Source organism: Eucyclogobius newberryi, unplaced genomic scaffold (genome assembly GCF_026437365.1).
Source record: "Eucyclogobius newberryi isolate DKJ021-1_F unplaced genomic scaffold, fEucNew1.0.hap1 SCAF_11, whole genome shotgun sequence".
Taxonomy (NCBI): Eukaryota; Metazoa; Chordata; class Actinopteri; order Gobiiformes; family Gobiidae; genus Eucyclogobius; species Eucyclogobius newberryi.
Window position 1 is genome coordinate 15757638 of NW_027315735.1, and position 20000 is coordinate 15777637.

Sequence of the window (20000 nt, forward strand, 5' to 3'; positions counted from 1 at the left end):
TGCCAAGTCCCTATGAACATTATTTAATCTGTTTTTTTCACTGTCGCCCCTCGAGGCTAATTTGGCTTGCTTCTTCAAACAGCAACATACCGAGACAGCTTTAGACTTGATTATCAAAAGTAAAAGGTGTGATGAGATTTACTTGAAGCACTGATATTTCCTCACACCATTTATTTTCCTGATTTATGACAGGCCTGATGAACCATCTTTTGTAACAGGTTCCCCTGTTTGTGCTTGTTAGACATGTGCACGTGCTGCACCGCAGTGAACAGCTGTTCATGAAAAACTAACTAAGCTGGAAGCGTTGGAAATCCACATACATAATATGTTATTGTGTAATAATAATGCTATTATTATTTATATGTGCCATGTGCGGAGCCTGCGTGCAGCGCAAAGCAAATGTGGTTCAACTTCTTACAAATGTCTCACTCATATTTCCATAAATGCAACAGAAAGGGTCAATAGTTTGCTGCCTGTAGTGTTTTCTAGAGCCTCGATTGTGATGAAATGGACTCAAAGACACCTGCTGATCAATGTAGATTTAATATAAACAACAGAAAATAGTCTCTGATTAAACAGAAATATACTTCATCCACTTTCACAGGTCAAAAAAACAAACACCAGGAAAACCAGCAACTAAACAGGCTGATTAACAGAGATGGATGTGACATTGATCTGTTCTGGGGAAGAATGTGAATGAGAATTTCCTTGCTCCGAGCAAGGAAATTTAGGGACTGTGGGGGATGGGATGTCATTTTATTACATCTAAAATCATCAAGAATAGAGGACATTATATCCCCTGACCCCCTTAGGATGGTGATCCAAGAAATGTATCAAATTAAACTGCAGAAAAATGATTTTTTTACAAGTTCAAAGGGGGCTGAGCAATTCTGCTTAGGGCACCCAAATACCTAGCAGCGGCCTCGTTCACACCATCTTGCGGGAGTTGGACAGATGATTAAACAAAGAGAGCAGGAAATGCGGATGCACAGAGGAGATCTCCCGAATCCAAATCTAGAGCCAACTATGCCTTACCAATCCAGAAGGCTAAATTGGGTAAAAACACACCTTATTACTTCTTTATAGGTAAAGTATAATAATAAAAAGTATCTCAATATTTTATTTAGACATCCACAACCCCGCTTTCATTCTGAGAAAAGGAGACACATTCTCTTGGACTGAAGAAAATGCATTTATTTTCTTTTGTTAGTTGTTTGGCCCAAAAAAATATCAGCCTATTCGTGGAACCATTGCCATAGGAATTTACATTTCAAATCAAAATATTAAAATTATCAAATCTCTCTTGAATGTGTGGCATGACCAGGGTTGTAATATAAGTATATAATCCAGGAAGTGCGTAGGTCAGAGAACGACAAAACAGAAGCACATAATGCCACATCGACCCCTCAGACATTTTATCGGCGTCCCGACAATATTCAGGCCATAACCGCTCGACTACACAAAAGGGAAGAGGATTGTCAAATCCCCCTCTTTAAGGTTAAAACCGCCTAAAATGACATGAGTCGGATTTTCCAACCGCCTAAGCTGTACGCTTCAGCTGCCTCATCAATCCTACCCACTTTATGCAGATGAGGGGCCTTGACAGTAACCAACACCTGAAATGACACGGCCGGTTTAATCAGATCACACACAGACCTGGGTGATATTTGGGCGCAGTGAGCTACAGCCCAGAACACCACACTAAACACGCACACACTCCAAAACTGGTGCAGCCGCCTCTTCATCCTGCACTCACGTCTAGAGTTAGATAAAGTGTCCTTAAGGGGTCGCATGCTACAAACACCCTAAAAGTTAACTTAGCCCCATACTTGCTAAAGCTGTGTTCAGGCTCGTCCTCTCTGACAAAACTGTAACAGTAGCTGGCTTGTCGCCGACAGTAAGTGAGGCATCCTTCTTCTCATCCCACATACCACTGCTGGGGGTATGAGCCACCCACTGGAGGCCCCCAGGCACAGGGCACGCTGCTGTGACCCATACACGCCCTTCCAATAACTCCCACCCCGTCCATGACCACTCGTACGTTGCCTTGTCCTTAAACGTGATGCAAATAAAAGGTTAAAATTGTATAAATTTCAAGCTGCACAGCTATACCTTAAACTGTAGCTTTAGCTTTGGCCTAAGTATTCCACAGGTGTCAGCTAAAGCAACCATGTCAAATGACAAACATGTTTTGTCTAATGAAAACAAAAGACTAAAGCAAAAGACAAACCGAACGTGAAAATGTATGAAAATGTACACTTTCAAAACAAAAGAAAAACAGAACACTGGAGTTCAATGCAGGTTTAGACTAACACATGTACAAACACTCAAGCTAGTATGTGATAGCTGGCTATAACTACAAACAATATATGATCGGAAATCTAGCCTCTGTATTTTGTGGCAAAATGTGGCATGAAGGAACCTTAAATTAAACAAAATAAACAAACTAAATAACCAACAACGCCACCGGGATTTAACTAAAGAACGCACAGGTTTGTTCTTAATTAAACAGAGGCAGATTCCAGTTCCATGACAAAATGTAATTTATTTGACTGTCTACTCATTTGAATAAATAGTTTCACACATCAAACAAGCTCATAATGTCTTTTAAAAGTTCCGTGGACCGGGACAAAAACAGGGCACAGACGGGTCCATAATAGAAAACAGGAGGACAAGGCAGTGGCTCCAGCACACACACACCGCAGAGTTAATTTACTTACTTACGTCTTGAAAGAGAGATTTGGTTATAGCTAAACCAAACACTAGACTGCTGACAAATATCTCCAGCTCAGGACGTACCACGTTAGCTGCCCGGGACCACGCGTTGTGGGGCTATGACAGCGAGACCACAACAATCCCTGAGTCAGCAGAAATCACATCAGGGCGCTGACCCGGGCCACGGCACTGAACCATAGCAACTACAATTGGAGTAAAACTACATGATCAAATCTCATTAAAAGAGAACAAATATGCATAGGTCGGAGAATGAACGGCAAGACGGAAGCGTTTTTTTTTTTTTTTCAAAATAGTGCCTTTTAACAAGAAACTGAAACCCATCTTGATTTTTTTTAATGCATTCTGCTTCTATCTCGAACTGTGCTGGAATGTCTCCCTTTTCTCTCTCTCATTCTCTCTCAAAAGGTTCCTCTTTTGTGCAGTTCATATTCTTACAGTTGTTTGGCAAAGTTAGTGCAATCTGTAACTACACCGAACAAAGGTAGTTTTTGTCTGCTCTACTTCTTTATTTTTTACACAGACAAAACTTGTGTCGCAATAACTTTCATTTAGATCTCAGGATAACCCAACAATAATGTCTTTTACAACCTCTTTGTACTTTACTAACTTCATGCAGTGTTTTCTTTAACCCCGCGACCTACAACATCAGCAAGAGAGATGAGACAGACAGATTTAGATTGAGTCTAGACACGCATACACAGTGGTGGAGTTTGTTTGAAATGGAAATAGTTGCTCCTCTGATCCTCTGATGCACCTACAACAAACGGCAAATTCAGATGTCGTCATTGCATCTGTGCACGGAGCTTGAGAACACTCCATGTTTCATTTAATTGGCGCTGATTTGTGTCATCTGCCTTTGAAAAGTGATTTATGCCCTTGATGAAAATAGTTATTTCTATCAAGACTTGTTTTTTAGATGTGGGGGTGGAAATTTAAGAGACAGAGAAACTTGTGTGGAACAGTCTCATTAACAAGTTTTTTATAATGCTAACCACTGTGGGTTATAAAGAAAGTACTGATTGTAAATAGGAGTAAATAAGACAATTACACAGTGTAGAAAAAGATTCAGTTGTAGTCATCTGGACTCTGTTATTTAGGAAAAAACAAAACGTTTCGACACTCATCCAAGAGTCATTCTCAATCTGCAAATCAAGACCGGAACTATCAGTTTTGTTTTTCCTAAATAACAGAGTCTAGATGTCTAGCAGACTACAACGTCCAAGAGTGTTCCATTTTTCTACAATGGAACACTCCTGGAGGGATTACACCGACACAATTACACATCAATCATGCACATTTGTACAATTATACTTACATTGACATTGTGAAATAGTGCAGCAATATATATTACGTGAGTGTGTCTATCTCACAAAAACATAGCCTTTGTTAGTTTGTGTTTGTTTGTTGGAGCGAATAAAACAATTGTCCATCAGCCCCATTGAAACACTATTAAACTAATCTGTTCAATCAAATCTTCTAATAAAAGAATGTGTCTTGATGCAACAAAAGGCTCAAAATCTCTCTTAGTGGCATTCGTAAGCTTACAGTTGGGGCGATCACGTAAACTGCCCATTTATGAACGTGTTACTAAACTACAGCTAACACTGTTCTGTAAACACCTGAGCGACTGCAACCTCCTGTTTCAGCTCCAGAATCACAAGAAAACACAGACAAACTCCATGGTCAGCTAACAACAGGGACACTTATTCATTAAAGCAGAACTAAGTAACATTTTGACCTTATTACACGGCTTTGTAAATCCCTCTGATAGTGAAAAAAAGGCTTTTGTGTCTGTTTTGACAATGAGCTGCAAAGACGCACAATCCAAAGTAAATCAGCAAAGATTTAAGTTACGAGTTACTTTTTTGTCAACACAACTGTGCTAAATGTTATTAGAAAGAGGGATTTTCCAACAAATCAAACACTGAGGTTACATATAGTGGAAATGCAATCCTACTTCCCAGGTGGGTTTAGAACTACTGACTGTCCGTGTCTACAAAGATGTGCAAGTTCCTTTGCAAACTCCATGCTTTACGTATTTGACTCAGGTCAGACCCTGCAGAGACTGTAGATGAACACACCACAAGGTAGATGTGTGTAGATGTGTTTAGTGCTTTGAATGACACCTCCAGGCTAAATGGGAGCCTGTGCCTAGTGAAGCACTTAGTCGTTATAGCCTGTTGTATTTGTTATACCAGGCCCAGGCTGGTTATGTGAGGTCTTGTTGAAATTCGGGTTATACAATCTTGATTCATAATATGTACGCCTGTAATGAATGCAATGACAAATGTCTGTGGTCAGCGTTAGTTCAGAACATTGAGTGTTTTAAAACAAACAATATTTAATCAAAGTATTTTAATGAGCAATAAATAGATAAACAAAACAATTGTATATATACAGTTTTTAAAAAAAGGACTACGCTTCATCGTTATAGTGTGAGGGGGGGCCTCCAGGATCTTCCAGGCCCTACTGGTACCTAAAAGCCCTGGGTGTGGTGACTTTGTTAACATTCCTTTCTAACCTTCTATAGACACATTTGAAACATCAGGAACAATAAAAAAGCACTGTTATTACCGTACTATTGGGGCCATGTGGAGAAAGTGGTAGGAAATACATCTGTCTGTCTTACGATGTTTTGATATAAAAAAGTTTGTTTTTTTTATTGAGAAAATTACATGAAATATTCACATTTGACAGCAGAATTCCCTTCACTTTCTCTTCACAGACTTTGAAGACCACATTTACAAATACTGTCTTTTTGATCATCTCCTCTTGTGATGCACATGTGCACAGTCATGGTACAATGTCCCTTTGTTTGATATTGAGATATTGAGAAAATGCACTGTGGACAGATACTTCTCTGAGACGCACAGCTCATGGAACAACCTTGAACAGAAAAGAGAGTCCATCGCCCACACAAGATTTTTATCTCTGAATGAGTCTGAAAACATTGTAAGCAACTTGTTGTCTACAATTCAATAGGATTGTACAAGTGTAATGGGAAAGCTGTGGCCATTATTACGCTGTAGTTACCATGACAGAGTAGAGGAAAGTATCTTTACGTGTATTGTGCAGAAGAAAACATACATTTATATAGGGGCATACTACAGGTCGTCTCCCCTCATTCAGTGAAATATTCCCATTTCACTATAACAAATAGAAAACATGGGATAAAAATGCATGGTCAAACAACACAGCAGTTAAACAATGCTCAAAGCTCAAACACATACAGCAATAATAGACCGTCACATTGTGCGTGTGCGGCAATGTATTTTCAAATCTAAGACTAACAAATACAACTCCACCCCAGGAATCGCACCTTCCACGTCAACATCCTCACTGGACATCAAACTCCATGTCCAAGATCCACTCATGTCCAAATGCAAGTTCAAAGTTACACGGTGCTGCCATAATCGCTGCGTAGGTCTGCCTTTGCCGAGTCTGAGCGCACACAGCGGACATCTTAGAACAAAAATCAATTATTACGAGACAAGCACTCCTAATTACACCCATTAGAAATAAAAACTACATTAGCATGATGTCAGATAACAGACGCACAGACACCTGGACTGGTCAGAGATTGACGTATAAAGCATAATATCTCTGTTGGGCATGTAATAATGTTTTAGCCTCACTGTGAATGAGATGTGCAGAACTAAAAGTCATTTGAATGGAACAAGCTGCAGGCGATCACTCTCCACTCATCTCTCTGCTCTGACTAACTAACTCCCTTTCCTCAGAGCCGCTCTGTGACATCAGACAAAATGTTCCCTTGCAGAGGCTGTGATGGCGGCGGTCAGGGATACGGCTTGAGCGATGCATGCTGGGTGATTCAGATCATATTTAAATACCAAGGCCAGATAAAGCCCCATTGAGCTGTTTTTGAATCATCCTGTTCCTTAGCCCGCTCTTTGTAGTGTCTGTAATCTGGTTGATCCAAATAATCAAAAAAATGAAAAATAAATGTAGTAATATTAAACATAGAAAGAAATGCATGTTTACTCATGATTCTCTAATAACTCACATAAAAAAACAGCTTAAAGTCTGCTGCAATTTACAATCTATGTTTCTCAACTACAGCAATACAGATAATATTGTTTCTTTTTATTTGTTAATGCTGCTAATTGTGAAGTCTGAATGTGGATAACAAGCTTTTTGTTGTCGTACATTTCTCCCTCTGAGCAGTTTCAGCTGGATTAGTGTAGTTTATGTATTTAAAGTCAGTCCCATGCAGGTTTCTAGCCCTGACGACGTCCCTCCCTCAGAGCTGTCTAAAACGTTTAGACATGTGCGCCGCTTACTGTCTCATTGCAGTGATGGTCGTAAACAACCCAAACCGGGCTATAGTCCTCAAATCATAATTGACGCTGTACTCTGCATTAGTGCATGTAAACGTTGGTTAAGAGCAGTGGTACACAACAATATTGTCACAATGTTAGGCTATTAGATTAAATGGTGCAGTTTGATGTTTAATACTGTACAAGTGCTGATCATGAAATTAGTACAAAAATCATTAAACCTATTTATCGGTAGTGAGATTACAAACTTGTTGCTACTGCTATCTTCAGGACGAGAGCTGCATTGACACTGTGGGCTGTTTCATCAAAAAGTCTCAAAACAAAGGATTCCCCTTTTGTAACATACTCCAGACTCTGTTGCCAGAAATGTATTACTGTGGTCAGGAAGTGGATTTACAGAAATCCCTCCAGACTGAGCACTGAGCCTTTTGTTTCAGGTAATCAGCAGCTGGCTAATGCTAGTTTACGTATCATTGAGTGGCGATGCAAATGGACGTTAATCTTCCTGCAGACAGTTTTAACAAGCTCATTTCCAACTGTTTGGGTGTTAAACAGTCTCTCACCTGCACATGTAGACGAGGAATCTTGGTTGTCAATGTCCACATAACTTCATAGAGTATCGATCCTTCTCATTTTATTCTATTAATGGGGGAACTACGGTACATCATATTTTAAAAGGTCCCCATGCATGCTGTTGCGTATAGGCCTGTTGTCTTGAATCTCCTCAAATGATAGAATAGGCTCTTGGGCTCTCTACCACATATATGCTTCCACATCCCCAAATAGTTGTGCATAAATGTGTGGTTTTACAGCATAACATATCCATCCATGGTGTAGGTCCAAGAATATAAGTACCGGGGAACATAGGACTGACCCCTTCCATGACTAAGAATGGAGAGGAAACGGCATGTGGCGACGTCTTCAACATGGCGGTGGCAACCAATAAATCACATGCCGGAAACCCATGAATATTAGACTGTTTATAAATCTGACCTAAAGACTGTGCTAATCATGCTAGGTAAAACTCCTGGTCATACATTACTGAACATACTGAGTGTGAAAATAATTTAATTTAATTCAATCTGTTTAACCAAGAACGTTTTCACCTTTATGCTAAATGAAAAAAGGTCATTCATCCAGTCTCAGTTACTTACATTAAAGTGGACATATTCCATATCATGCAGTATTTTGACTTTTTATTAGCTTGGCGTGTCCAATGATGATTTAAATTGCCCAGGAGACTTCTGGGTTTCAAATATAAGATAAGATAAGATAAGATAAGATATTTCTTTATTGTCCCACATGGGGAAATTTCATTGGTGCAACGCAGGAAGATACAGAGGTAGATACAGAAGAACAGATCACTTATAGGAAGTCTGAAAAACACTTTGAGTAGAAGATCTCCTATAAATAAATAAAAACTCCCATAGACAAATAAATAAATACATATTTATGTGCATTGCAATAATCTGGTCAAAAATTGCAAGAGCCTTATTTCAAAGCTTTCAAAACAGGATGACCTTGTAGAGGAGAGGATTAATGAAACAAGAGTGATTGAAACGACTTTGATTAGAGAACAAAGTAGTTAAAGTCAACGTTGGATGATATGTCCCAGTGTAGATCATCGAATGTAGCAACGGACAAGCTAATCAGCAGGAGCAGCATTTCCAAGTCATCTGGTCATGTTTTGGAGTTCTAGTTTGCATAAATGTGTCAAATGTCAAGACCAATATAATAGTTTATTTTCGAATAATTAAGGTCTGTAGTGGTTTTGACATGACGAGATCTGTTGAGCAACTAGTCTTTAAAAAAAACAGTTCTTTGTTCTTTGAAAGCGCCCAAGGTTGGACTTTGCTTTTTATTTTCTCAGAGACCTTGCAATAGGTTTGACAAAGTAATGACTACCTGCCAGTGTATATCTTCTGCTGTTGTTGCTCTCTTTTGTGTCAGAAAAGTGTCACGACCTCTGTGCACTTACTGTCTCTTTAAATGTAAGAGGTAGTACATGTTTTCAACTTCTGAGGGCTTAGTTTATTTATGATCTTGAGCAAAAGTCACCAGTAAAAAATGAACTTTGCACCATCTGGTCTGCTGGAACATCCAAACAGACTCAGACACAGGCGAGGTTCAGGCAAAGAGCAGATGTCTGTATTTGAAGATGACAGAATATTTACTTTTCATTTCATCATGTCGTGATCTCTGTCTGTCAGCAGCAGCCAGTCCTGCTTTAATGAAACGGTCAAAACACATCAACTTAAATAAGGGTTTATTTATTGTCACTGAAAAGAAATCTGGGTATTATAATTATATGACTGACCATATGATGTCACTGTTACTTGGCCCAAGATGAACTACCGTACTTTTCAGACTTTTAAGCCACTACTTTTTTCCCCTTTAAACGTTTTATTAATCAGACTCATCTTCACAGAAAAATGTGTCTAATTCATGCGCAGCAGCAGACCACGAGCACGCCACGAGCCTTGTCACTATCGTGTACTATATTTATGTGTAAATATCTGATGTTACAACGTGGGCACCTGCGGTTTATTGACAGGTATATGTACAACTTGCACGCGTGCACGGCAGGAGCATTGTATAGCCCGAAAAGTATGGTAGTCGATTTGATCAAAGGTACACTGTGTAACTTTTTTGGTGAGGGTCCGCCACCTGTTGTTATTAACCATGTCTATTGCCCTGAAGTTAAGCAGGTGACGCCAGGGCGAATTATAGATCAGATCTGTGGAGAAGCAACCCTAATCTCAGGAAGAAGACAAGTGTTTGCAATTAAAACACATCTAATGTAATAAATACAAGATGGATTGGTTTTATGCCACACTATGGAATATTACAGGCTTAATGGAGAAAAGTTGGTGACAGACCCCCAGCCAGAAAAGTTACATAGTGCACCTTTAAGTTATATAGTGGAACATTAACACTATACCTTATCCTCTATATGCTTTTAGTTATCCTCTATATGCTTTTCATTAATTTTAATGTATTAACTTATTCATTTTTTTAAAGTATTAAGATCAAGCACGTATTATACCTTTATTTTATTTTTTTATTATTTTGTGGTTGTGCAGCACTTTGAAGACTGTGCTATATACTGTAAAATGGATCGTGAATGTGAATTGCCAATAGGCCAATCTCAGGTGCAGATTGACATTCACCGACACGCATCTACAAAATACTGTAAAATAACATTTAGAAATTACATTACCCGAATTAAGCACATGTTCCCTCCTTTGTGACGGATAATTGTACATTTATAAAGTCTATGCTGTGACAAATAAGTCAACAGTCAATTTCAGCTTCACTAAGCATTTTTCCCCCAGACTAAGTGGTCAAGACAGCGTTTAACAATCTGTTCCAGGAATTGCCTCCTTTACATTAAATTCTACTACACAAGAAAGCTAAAAAAAATATTAACAATAGAATATGCCAGTGGAGTCTATTTAAAATGCATGACTGATTCAGATGTAAAAATGAAAGACGCTGCATCTTCTTTAAGTGTGTGCTTAATCATGAAGCAGCAGCACAATAAACTGCAGAAGAAGCAGATGCATCTCCAGCTTTTGGATGATCTTTGACCTCACTGAAGTGTGCACAAGCAGACCGTAAATCATACATCTCAATAACCTCCCAAAAACATCAGGAAAAGGACTCGATCAGCACAACGTGACAACACAGAAAAGTTCATATCAAGTGGAACATATGAGTATGAGCTGTTCCTTTTAGCTGCACTGTGTCAAATGCAAATGTGTGAATGCATACAGACTGTGCAATTAACTTTATTAATTAAATAAGATAAGAAGATATCACTTAATTAATCCCAAAGGAAACTATTTTGCCAGAAAAGTCATTAAGAGAACTTAAACAACTCCATATAAGGTAGTGGTTCCCAATCTTTTTCCTAAGGGACCCTAGTTTTGCAACAGAACTTTTTGGCTGATACTGCTGTGAAACAATGCAGTCCTATTTTAACACATTTGACACACATTTGTTGGTGAACATTGTGTGTGAAGGTGAGGTTTCCATTATGAAGGAAATATCTAAGCCTCCATTTCTTGTGTCAGTGATTGTATGTCAGGTTTGATTTTTGTAACAGCCAAACGAACGTGACTGTGGCTCTGCATGTTCTTTTGCAAAATAGGGATCCTTCACCCATGTGTCTTTTGCAATGTGTTCAATTACATCTGAAAACCTGCATGTCATCTCCTGAAGTCGTGTCATGTGGTAAATAAACAAAACTATAAACTCTCTTGGAAACTTTCCTCCTGATTGTTTTTTTTTTTCTCAAGTGGGTAATGTCTGTAGGTTTCCTTTTGTAAATCTCTTTGCACTCCATGTCATTCATCTCCACACATTGCAAGCTCTTGTTTGTCTCTTAATAAAGTCCAAAAATCTCCGCTATGTATGATGCTTTAAGGAAAATCTCTGTGTGAACTCCAATAGTTTCTTGTTGTGGACAGCGAGGTGCTCTTATGTCACCTCAGTATGGAAGAGGAGCGCCTGGTGCGTCTCACTCTCACTTGAGCTAATAGGCTAATAGGTTTGTTGAGCGGGCACAGTTTTACAAAGTTTACGATCTTGACCACACTTTTTAAGGTTTCGTTCAGTTCCTCACGCATATGTTTGCTCTAGTGCTTGTCTTTGTATCATGCAGTGAAACACCAGACAGTAGAGCTCTCTCTTTCAAAAGGCTGCTTACGGCCTTTAACTAAACTGTTATAGGGAAGATTGTGTTTTGTGAAGATGTCCCCAAGATATCTTCTCCGTGCGTGGTAGTTTGGAGATTGGCAGACATAAGAATGTCTCGTTTCACATCCGTGGTAGTTTTTTTTACTGCAAACAAGCCTCTTTTGAGCTTTTCTATTAGCTTGGTTTCAACATTTGCTGCCATCGATCCTATCTTTTACTGTGTTGTTTGACAGCGGCACAGTTTTTAATTTATTAGGCAGCTGAGTTCCACACATTATTGCTGTATTTTCATACAGGCTGCTTTGATGAGGGTTTCTGCAATGTGGTTTATTGGTCTCTTCTATGCAAAGTGGCTTCCTTTTAGCCACTTGCAGCCTTGAGCTTTCCCTTATATTTTGGGGTCTTTGTGATAACGTAGATTTTTTTTGTAACGAAAACGCTCTCTGGGTTTCTCTGGGAGACAACGGGTGTTTAGAGTCCTGGTGCTGCTTTAGCTTGTTGGGTTTCATTCTTTCATTCGCCAATTTCTCCCCACAAAAGTTGCAATCAATCTTGATTTTGTTCAAAGCTTCCACAAATCTCAACAATAAGCAACTATCGTGAGACACTCTTCCTCTCGTTTTGTGGCTCCCTGTCTCCGCCTGTCCCTGGCGTGTGGCCATAGTTTTTAATGCAGTTTTTTAGCTCTGCTTGTTTCGGCAGCTTTGCATATGCTGGGAATTGTAAATAAAGTTATGCACCTTATATTGCCACCGCATTTCAAGGCATTTAGGTCTACTTAATGACTTTGAAATATTTACCATTCAAATGTAACTTCCCCTTACAGTACACAATACAAAGACAAATACCAAACAAAGAAAATGTAAAATAAGATTCTATAAATGTTTTGTCTCTTTGCTGTACAACTCTGGGAACACTTTACTGTCCCCTTAGGAAAATGTGTCCTCTAGCCAATCTACAACATCAGATAATGTCAGCTTGTATGAGGAAATGCGGAACTAAGACAGTGTAAAGGGATTTGAAGGACAGATCTAAACCCCAGGTCATTTTAAATGATTAATAGTTGTTGAAGGTGGCTCAGATGCAGTTTTACATATTGTCACAAGGCGGGATGGATCGAAAAATAGATTTTGTGATGCGGGGCGAAACCCGGCCCGTGCATCACTAATAGGATACCTGTTAAGATTAGTGAGATTTCATAGCGAGAAGCTAATGTTGAAGAGCCATATGCTGCATGTAATTTTTATGAGAAAGTAAGAGACTCCCAGTAAAAGTAAAATTATTGAAAAGTCTCCTGTTGCTTTTCTGTAATGAGGGTTTTAGATTTAATTCAGATCGACGGCGGGAGCCATATTGCATCGGTGATGAGTTTATACCTTGAAAATTCACTTCATTATTGCAGTGAAAATAGAGTTCCTCTTATAATCGCCATGCTCTTAAATGGCCCATCGCTTTGATAGTTCTTGTCATGTCTTAGCCAGGTGCTGCTCAATAAAACATTAAAGTACGGGCCATCTGACTCAGAAATGCAAACAGCACACACACAATATAACCCTTGAAGACTTGAGCAGCTAAAGTTACACAGAAGGGACATAAACCCACATAGACTGAGCAAGCACATTTTAAAACAACGTCACATATGCTGCTGAGGTGGTTTTAATTAAATCAAGGCCATAACAGTCAAGCACATGTGTAGCAGTAGCTCAATTGATTAAGCATTCGCCCACTTACCCAGAGGTCTGCCTTTTGATTGTGTCTGAACCTTACTGTTACTGTGTGTACAATCATTCTGTACCTCATTGAGACATGCAGAATTGATAGTTCTACTTTTATACCATACTTCCAGTGTTTGCAAACAAAAAGCATGCATTCCATTAGCCGGTGCTGTTCCACGAGTTAGCAGTAATTCAGTGCATGTTCAGTGGGCGAGTTAAAATCACAAACTATGACACTCACAGCCACACGTGAGAAACACCAGAGTCTTATTAAAAAAACATTACTGCATGGAACTGTTTTGTACGGATTGCTACTGATAGCAATTAGCGCAAAAATGAGCAAACATGCTATCATTATTTTTGACAATAATGCACCGAAAAGATAGCGAGCCAAGACGGTTTGCCAAGAAAATGTTGTTTTGTCTCACTAAATGCCTGAAATTGTACAGTAATTAGTGAACTTTAGAAACTAGAGGCTAAAAATAGATATTGGTAGTTGGCCAAGGTGAAAGGAATGGGTTAAACCGATAATGTTTGTATCAGTAACAGGCTGAAGAGTCTATTGTTTCAGACTTGTAAGAATATGTGGAGCATTTATAACAAACGCTGTTAGCCCCGAACACATGCAATACTTGACATACTTAACTGACTTAACCAATACCGTCATATTCATGTGCAATTACTGTCGTACTCACAAGCAATTAAGGCCATATTCATGTGCATACAACTGATGTCGGTGTAATCCCTCATTCGTCCAGGCGTGTTCCATAGTATTAAAATTCTGAATAGTCTAGCTCGGTAGATACAAGGGGGGAGTTTCTGTTGAAACAAACAACTCTTTCTACTTCAGGAAGGCTCCGCCCAATGGGCTGGACTTACCACAGAACAGTATTAATATCGGAGTTCTCGATCTAAATTCTTTTATTGACAATGACTGTTGGATGAGAGTCGAAACGTCTATTTTTCAGTTTCACTATTTGTAGTCCAGATGACTACAACTGAAGCTTTTTCTACCATACAACTGATGTAAATAAGAGTGTTTTATTTTGTTTACTTACTTACCATTAGTATTAATATTAATTAGTCTTATGCTAGCTATTTTTACTTTACTTTACTTTACTTTATTATTATTATTTTATTTTTATGTTTATATTTTTATTTTATTTTATTTATTTATCTTTTTTCCTCCATTCCTATTAAGATATTTGTTAATAAGAGTTTTATTTTTTTTGGTTATAAGAGTGTTTTTTTGAAACTTCCTATAAGTTATCTGTCCTTTCCCTCTGTATCTACCTGTGTTGTAACAACGAAAATTCCCCATGTGTGGACAATAAAGGATTATCTTATCTTATCTTATAACACTATACAAATGTATTTAGTTTTGACCAGGTTTTCATTGTCTCGACTGGGAACTTACGGTCAAGTCCGTTAATAAAAGGTGCTGGTGGATCGATTGACACACCAGAGTTCATCAGCAGAGACGTGACCTGGCACATGTCAAACTGATGGACCAACCTGACAGTCTGACCTCTGTGCTGTCGGGAGAAAATACATCAAAACAAACATCATGTGTCACGCACCTCCAGCCCCCGACACCAGCTCCTGTGTGGACTGTACTGTATACAGTGTGTACAGTCTTATCTCAGGTGGCTCCACATTAAAGCTGTCACAGGCAAGGCCGGGTGAATCATGTGATGCTTGACTGCAGCTTTGACAGGGGCCGAGACAAAGTGTGAAACAGAAGTGACAGAGAGACATCACAGGAAGATTTATGGAGACAGAACTGGCTATACACGACTGAAAAAATTCTTGGTCGACTACAACATGTCTTGTGCAGAGATTAGTTAACCAAAAGGGGAAATCATGCAAGAAAAAATCTCAAACGTGTAAAGTATTTCTTCGATTTTACACAAATTGCAATGTGCAGACAGGAACATCCAATACTACCCGTGTGCAGGGTCCAACAAGTCAAAAGTGGAGAAAGAAAGTAGCTCTACACAGTTTTTTGAAGCTGCCAAATTTTATTTTCGGGTCAAAGCCTTTCTCCAGACATGTCTGAAGATGGGCTCTGACGTTTCAGGTCTGATGTTTCGGGTCAAAGCCCTTCTTCAGATATATCTGGTGTTGTTATTGAAAATCAAATTTGGGAGCTCCAAAGAACTGCTGCGCGGATCTATTTCCTTTTGCACTTTCATAAGACCACAAGTTCACTGAAGCACACGCAATAACAACCAAGCATGGAAAAGTACAAACGGCAATATATATTCAAAAGAACTGAACTAAATGAACTAACCACTTCTATTTCTACTTCCTGCTGTTGTCCAGAAGTACTCAACGAATAAATGTTTTGAAGATTGAGCGAGCAAATGCTTGCAGCCTTAACAGAGGCAAAGGGAAAGTCGTCAACCTGATGCTAAAGAACTAAGTGCTCATTTAGTGTAAGCTCAAACTGTGAGAGGAGGATGAAAGCTTTGGTGGGGTCAGCTCAGATCTCTCTTATCATTCTTAAGAGCTGCTGCACTGTTGTCCAACCACTGGTATTAATAGGGGAGCAGAAAGACAGGCGAATGTGTCAGAATGAATGGGTGACTCCAGGAGCTAAATGTCCTACGGAAAATGGAAGACGTATGTCACCCCTGAGGTTCACAACTGGTGGGACATACAACGCTTCAACATTGTGCAGTGTTAATGGTCATCTAGGGCAGAGAAAGACACAGAGTAAGTCCTCCTCACATGTTTTATTATACTTGATGAATCTGTAACTCCTATGTCAAACCTTTATTTAATACATATATATACTTCTGCTCATTATGTACTTCCTCCAGCTCCTCTGAGAAGAGACATTGTCCCTCCAGCATGTTCTAGATCTTTCCAGGAGGAACATTGTGGGAACATCTCCCCAGGAAGGTGACTAGAACAACTGCCCATGCCACCTCAGCTCTTTACTTAGCTCTACTTGAATGTATTTGAAAATGAAAGTTTTATAGTAGTCTGCTTTCATTTAAATTTAAAATAGAATTCTCCTTCCCGTCTCATACAAACTTTTTTTTATTTTCCTGCAGCCTGACTTGAATTATACTTCCTTTGTGAGTCCAACAGTTGGCAGTTGAGCAAAAGCAAATCTGGTGACAGGGGTGAAATGAGGAAAGAGTAAAAGCCCCAGTGTGACTAACGCATACAGGACAGACTAGACCAAACAGTAAACAGGCCTGATGTGGAGCAGGCCATGGAAAGTAAATAAAGGAAAATTTTAACAAAGAAAGATATACTGAAAACGAACAAAAACAAATAATACTTGCATATTCATCCTGCCCGAGCCAAGGTTTTATTGTGCACAGGGGCAATGCCACAGAGACAGACCATCCCTGGAATGTCCTCCTCTGCACCCTGAAGCATTAAAATGAGCCTCTGGTAAATCATTTCAGCCGAAGTCCAGCTTAAAAATGAATGAAGTAATGGGAGTTCCTCGTCGGGTGTGTCAAAGGGATTTGCTGCAGGCTAAAGCTGAACGGACAGGCAAGAATTGAGGAAGACTTAGGTCATTTCTCTGCTGCCATTTAAATCTGCTCAATAATAGGACACCTTATATTCAGTGCGTAGCCTATTTCCTTGTCGTTCCATCTGCACACATACGTAGTTGCAGATTGTGTGTTGTTTCAATTACATTATCTCTTAATAGATGGAGCCAGTGATCCTTATAAAGTCATGCTTCAGCGGCTGCTCACATTTGCATAGAGAATAGCGCTGAAATGGTATGAGCATATAAACTAAATGTACCTATGTATGGAGAATCATTTTAATCTTAAAGGGGAGGCAATAGTTCATGGAGATTTTCAAATTATAAAGTCACATCCAAACAACCGAGCAGGCCCACAAATCACACTGCCAGTAAAGGGTTAACGTGCAGGAGGTGTGGAAGTAGGAGGGGCCTAATGCTGTGACGCTGCTTAGAAATCAGAAACTAGGAAATAACCGGCTTGTGTTTGCTTTCACTTTTGAGACTCTTTAGGTAAGTAAACATTTAACCCAGTTATTTTTGTATTTGAGGTTTGAATCACAACAACAACATTGTTAGAGAGAGAAAGTAATCAAATGTTGGTATAGTTATAATTTATTTCATAGGTAAATTGCTTGGTTTGGAAATGCAAAGGAAAAAAGGTTGAGTAATACTTTGATTTAGCACTTCATTTTGTTTAGTAACTTCATATTTTTTGTCAGTGTATAAATATTTCTTTGGATTTGTTGTGTTTTTGTAACTTATGTCCCCTATTCTTATTCGTTTTTTTTAGTGTGTGTACTTTGAGATTTTTTTCACATGTTTCCCAATGTGATTTTAAACTACATATGGCAATTCAACTAAACTAAAAAAAATAAATAAAAAATGTATATTTTTCTAGCGCACTAAGAGTACTTTATAGCACAGCTGTGTTATCTATAGGCATGGGCCAACCCGTGATGTGAACAAAGTCTGGAAAAGCCCTTGCTATGTAGCCAAGGCATTTACTACAATCTATTTTCCCTTTTTCCAGGTTCTAAAATGGCGTCAGCTTGGAGTCTGATGGATGAGAATAACTTCATGTGCTCAATTTGTCTGGACGTGTTCACTAAACCTGTATCGCTCCTGTGTGGACACAACTACTGCCTGGCCTGCATCACACAACACTGGGACAGCAAAGTTCCCAAACTCCCAAACTGTCCTCTGTGTGGAGAGACATTCCCCATCAGACCAGTTCTCCGCGTCAACACCTTCATCGAAGAAATGGTGACCAACTTTAAAAAATCTACCCAAAAAAAGTGCGAAGTGAGGAGTGAGACGGAAGGAAATGGAGGAGTTATGTGTGAAAAGTGTGGCGTCCCAGCGCTGAAGTCATGCTTAGTTTGTTTTGTGTCACTCTGCCACACTCACCTTGAGCCCCATCAGAGACTCCCAAATTTGAAAACTCACAAGCTCATCGAACCCACTGACAACCTGGAAGGACGTATCTGCAAGATCCACCATGAGGCTCTCGAGATGTTCTGTAGAGACGAGCAAGCCTTTGTTTGTGAGAGATGCATCCGAACTAACCACAGAAGACATGAAACTGTGTTGATAAGAGAGGAGGCTGAATTCAAGAAGACTCAGCTGGACATGGAGAAGACCAGGATGGACCAATGGGCACAGGTACGTCAGCAAAAGGTCCACGAGATCCAAGAGTCAATGGATTTGAGCAGAAACATGGCGGAGAAGGCGATGTCTGACAGTAACGGTGTGATTTCTGCCCTGGTGGACTACATGAAGAGAAGCCGAACTGAACTAGCCACAGTGATAAAGTTAACACAGCTGGAAATGGAAACCAAAGCAAAAGGACTTATTAAAGAGCTCGAGGACGAAATTGAGGATATATCTCAGAGGAACAATGATCTCAACGTTACACTTTCCGATGACCCGTTCAGAAATCTCGAGAATCTGATCCCTCTCGTCATCCCTCAACCACAGCTGAAAGACTGGTCTGCTGTGAAGGTTCAAGCTGAGACATTTGAGGTAAAAGAAGCATTATCCACCCTGACCGCTACCGTCAATAAAGAAATACGCATGTTGTGTGATCCAGACCTCAAAAAATTGAAGGAGTTTGCAGTTGATGTTGCGTTTGATCCGGACACAGCTCACGCTTCCCTTATCATTTCTGAGGATGGTAAACAAGTGTCCTACAGCGAGAGACGGAGGATTGTCCCCAAAAATCCTGGTAGATTCAGTCATGCCCTCAATGTGTTGGCAAACCAAGGTTTCTCTAAGGGGAAGTTCTACTATGAAGTTCAGGTGAAAGACAAGTCACAGTGGGACCTAGGAGTGGCAAACGAGTCCATAAACAGAAACGGAGAAGTCAGGTTGAGTCCCAGGAATGGATTCTGGACCATGTGGTTAAGGAATGGACAGGCTACAGCTAATGCAGGTCCTCCTGTCAGTGTCAGAGTGAGAAACAACTTAAAGAAGATTGGAGTCTTTGTGGATTATGACGAGGGTCAAGTTTGTTTTTACGATGTGGATGCCAGGGTTCAGATTTACACTTTTGATCACTGTAACTTTACTGAGAAGATTTTTCCGTTCTTCTGTCCATGTTCAAGTGATGATGGTAAAAACACTGCCCCCTTGATCATCATTCCTGTCCAAAAGTGAATGGACTATTTGTGGAGGACTATTGGATACTAGGATATTATAGGGTTGTTTTTGTATGGACCCTGAATCTTTTCACCGGCATGCAATATTCCAGTATGTCTGTGTTATGTGTTTTGTGCTCAAAACAAAATATATATTTTGTTTTGAGTTGGAAATTGTTAACATAATACAAGCAAATACATATTGAAAATAGCCTTTTCAAACCACTTGGAACTCTAATTACAGCAATTATTACCAGACAAAACCTTTGGCCTGAATCAATTGTATAGGCGAATATAATTAAGCCTGTAGGCCCTTTTAACATGGGTATGTTCTAGAAGGGGGGTGCACTGCAGGGGGTACACAGATTATTAAAATAACATTCATTTTTTAAAACGAAAAAAGCATCTTAAAACA

At 39.4% G+C, this 20000-nt stretch overlaps 1 protein-coding gene and 1 long non-coding RNA gene across 2 annotated transcripts in view; one reads left to right on the forward strand and one right to left on the reverse strand.

Moving 5' to 3' along the window:
- The window catches only part of LOC140350002 (uncharacterized), a 301602-nt gene that overhangs the window by 84802 nt on the left and 196800 nt on the right, over positions 1–20000 (reverse strand). The gene's annotated exons all lie outside the window — the stretch shown is intronic.
- Positions 17376–19696, forward strand: LOC140346901 (E3 ubiquitin-protein ligase TRIM21-like). Its single transcript, XM_072433126.1, has 2 exons — positions 17376–17459; positions 17980–19696. The coding sequence occupies exon 2, from the start codon at positions 17988–17990 to the stop codon at positions 19602–19604; it is 1617 nt and encodes a 538-aa protein (XP_072289227.1). The 5' UTR covers positions 17376–17459; positions 17980–17987; the 3' UTR covers positions 19605–19696.

Excerpts from the sequence above, each read along its gene's own strand:
- LOC140346901 (XM_072433126.1), top strand. The coding sequence starts at position 17,988 with ATGGCGTCAGCTTGGAGTCTGATGGATGAGAATAACTTCATGTGCTCA.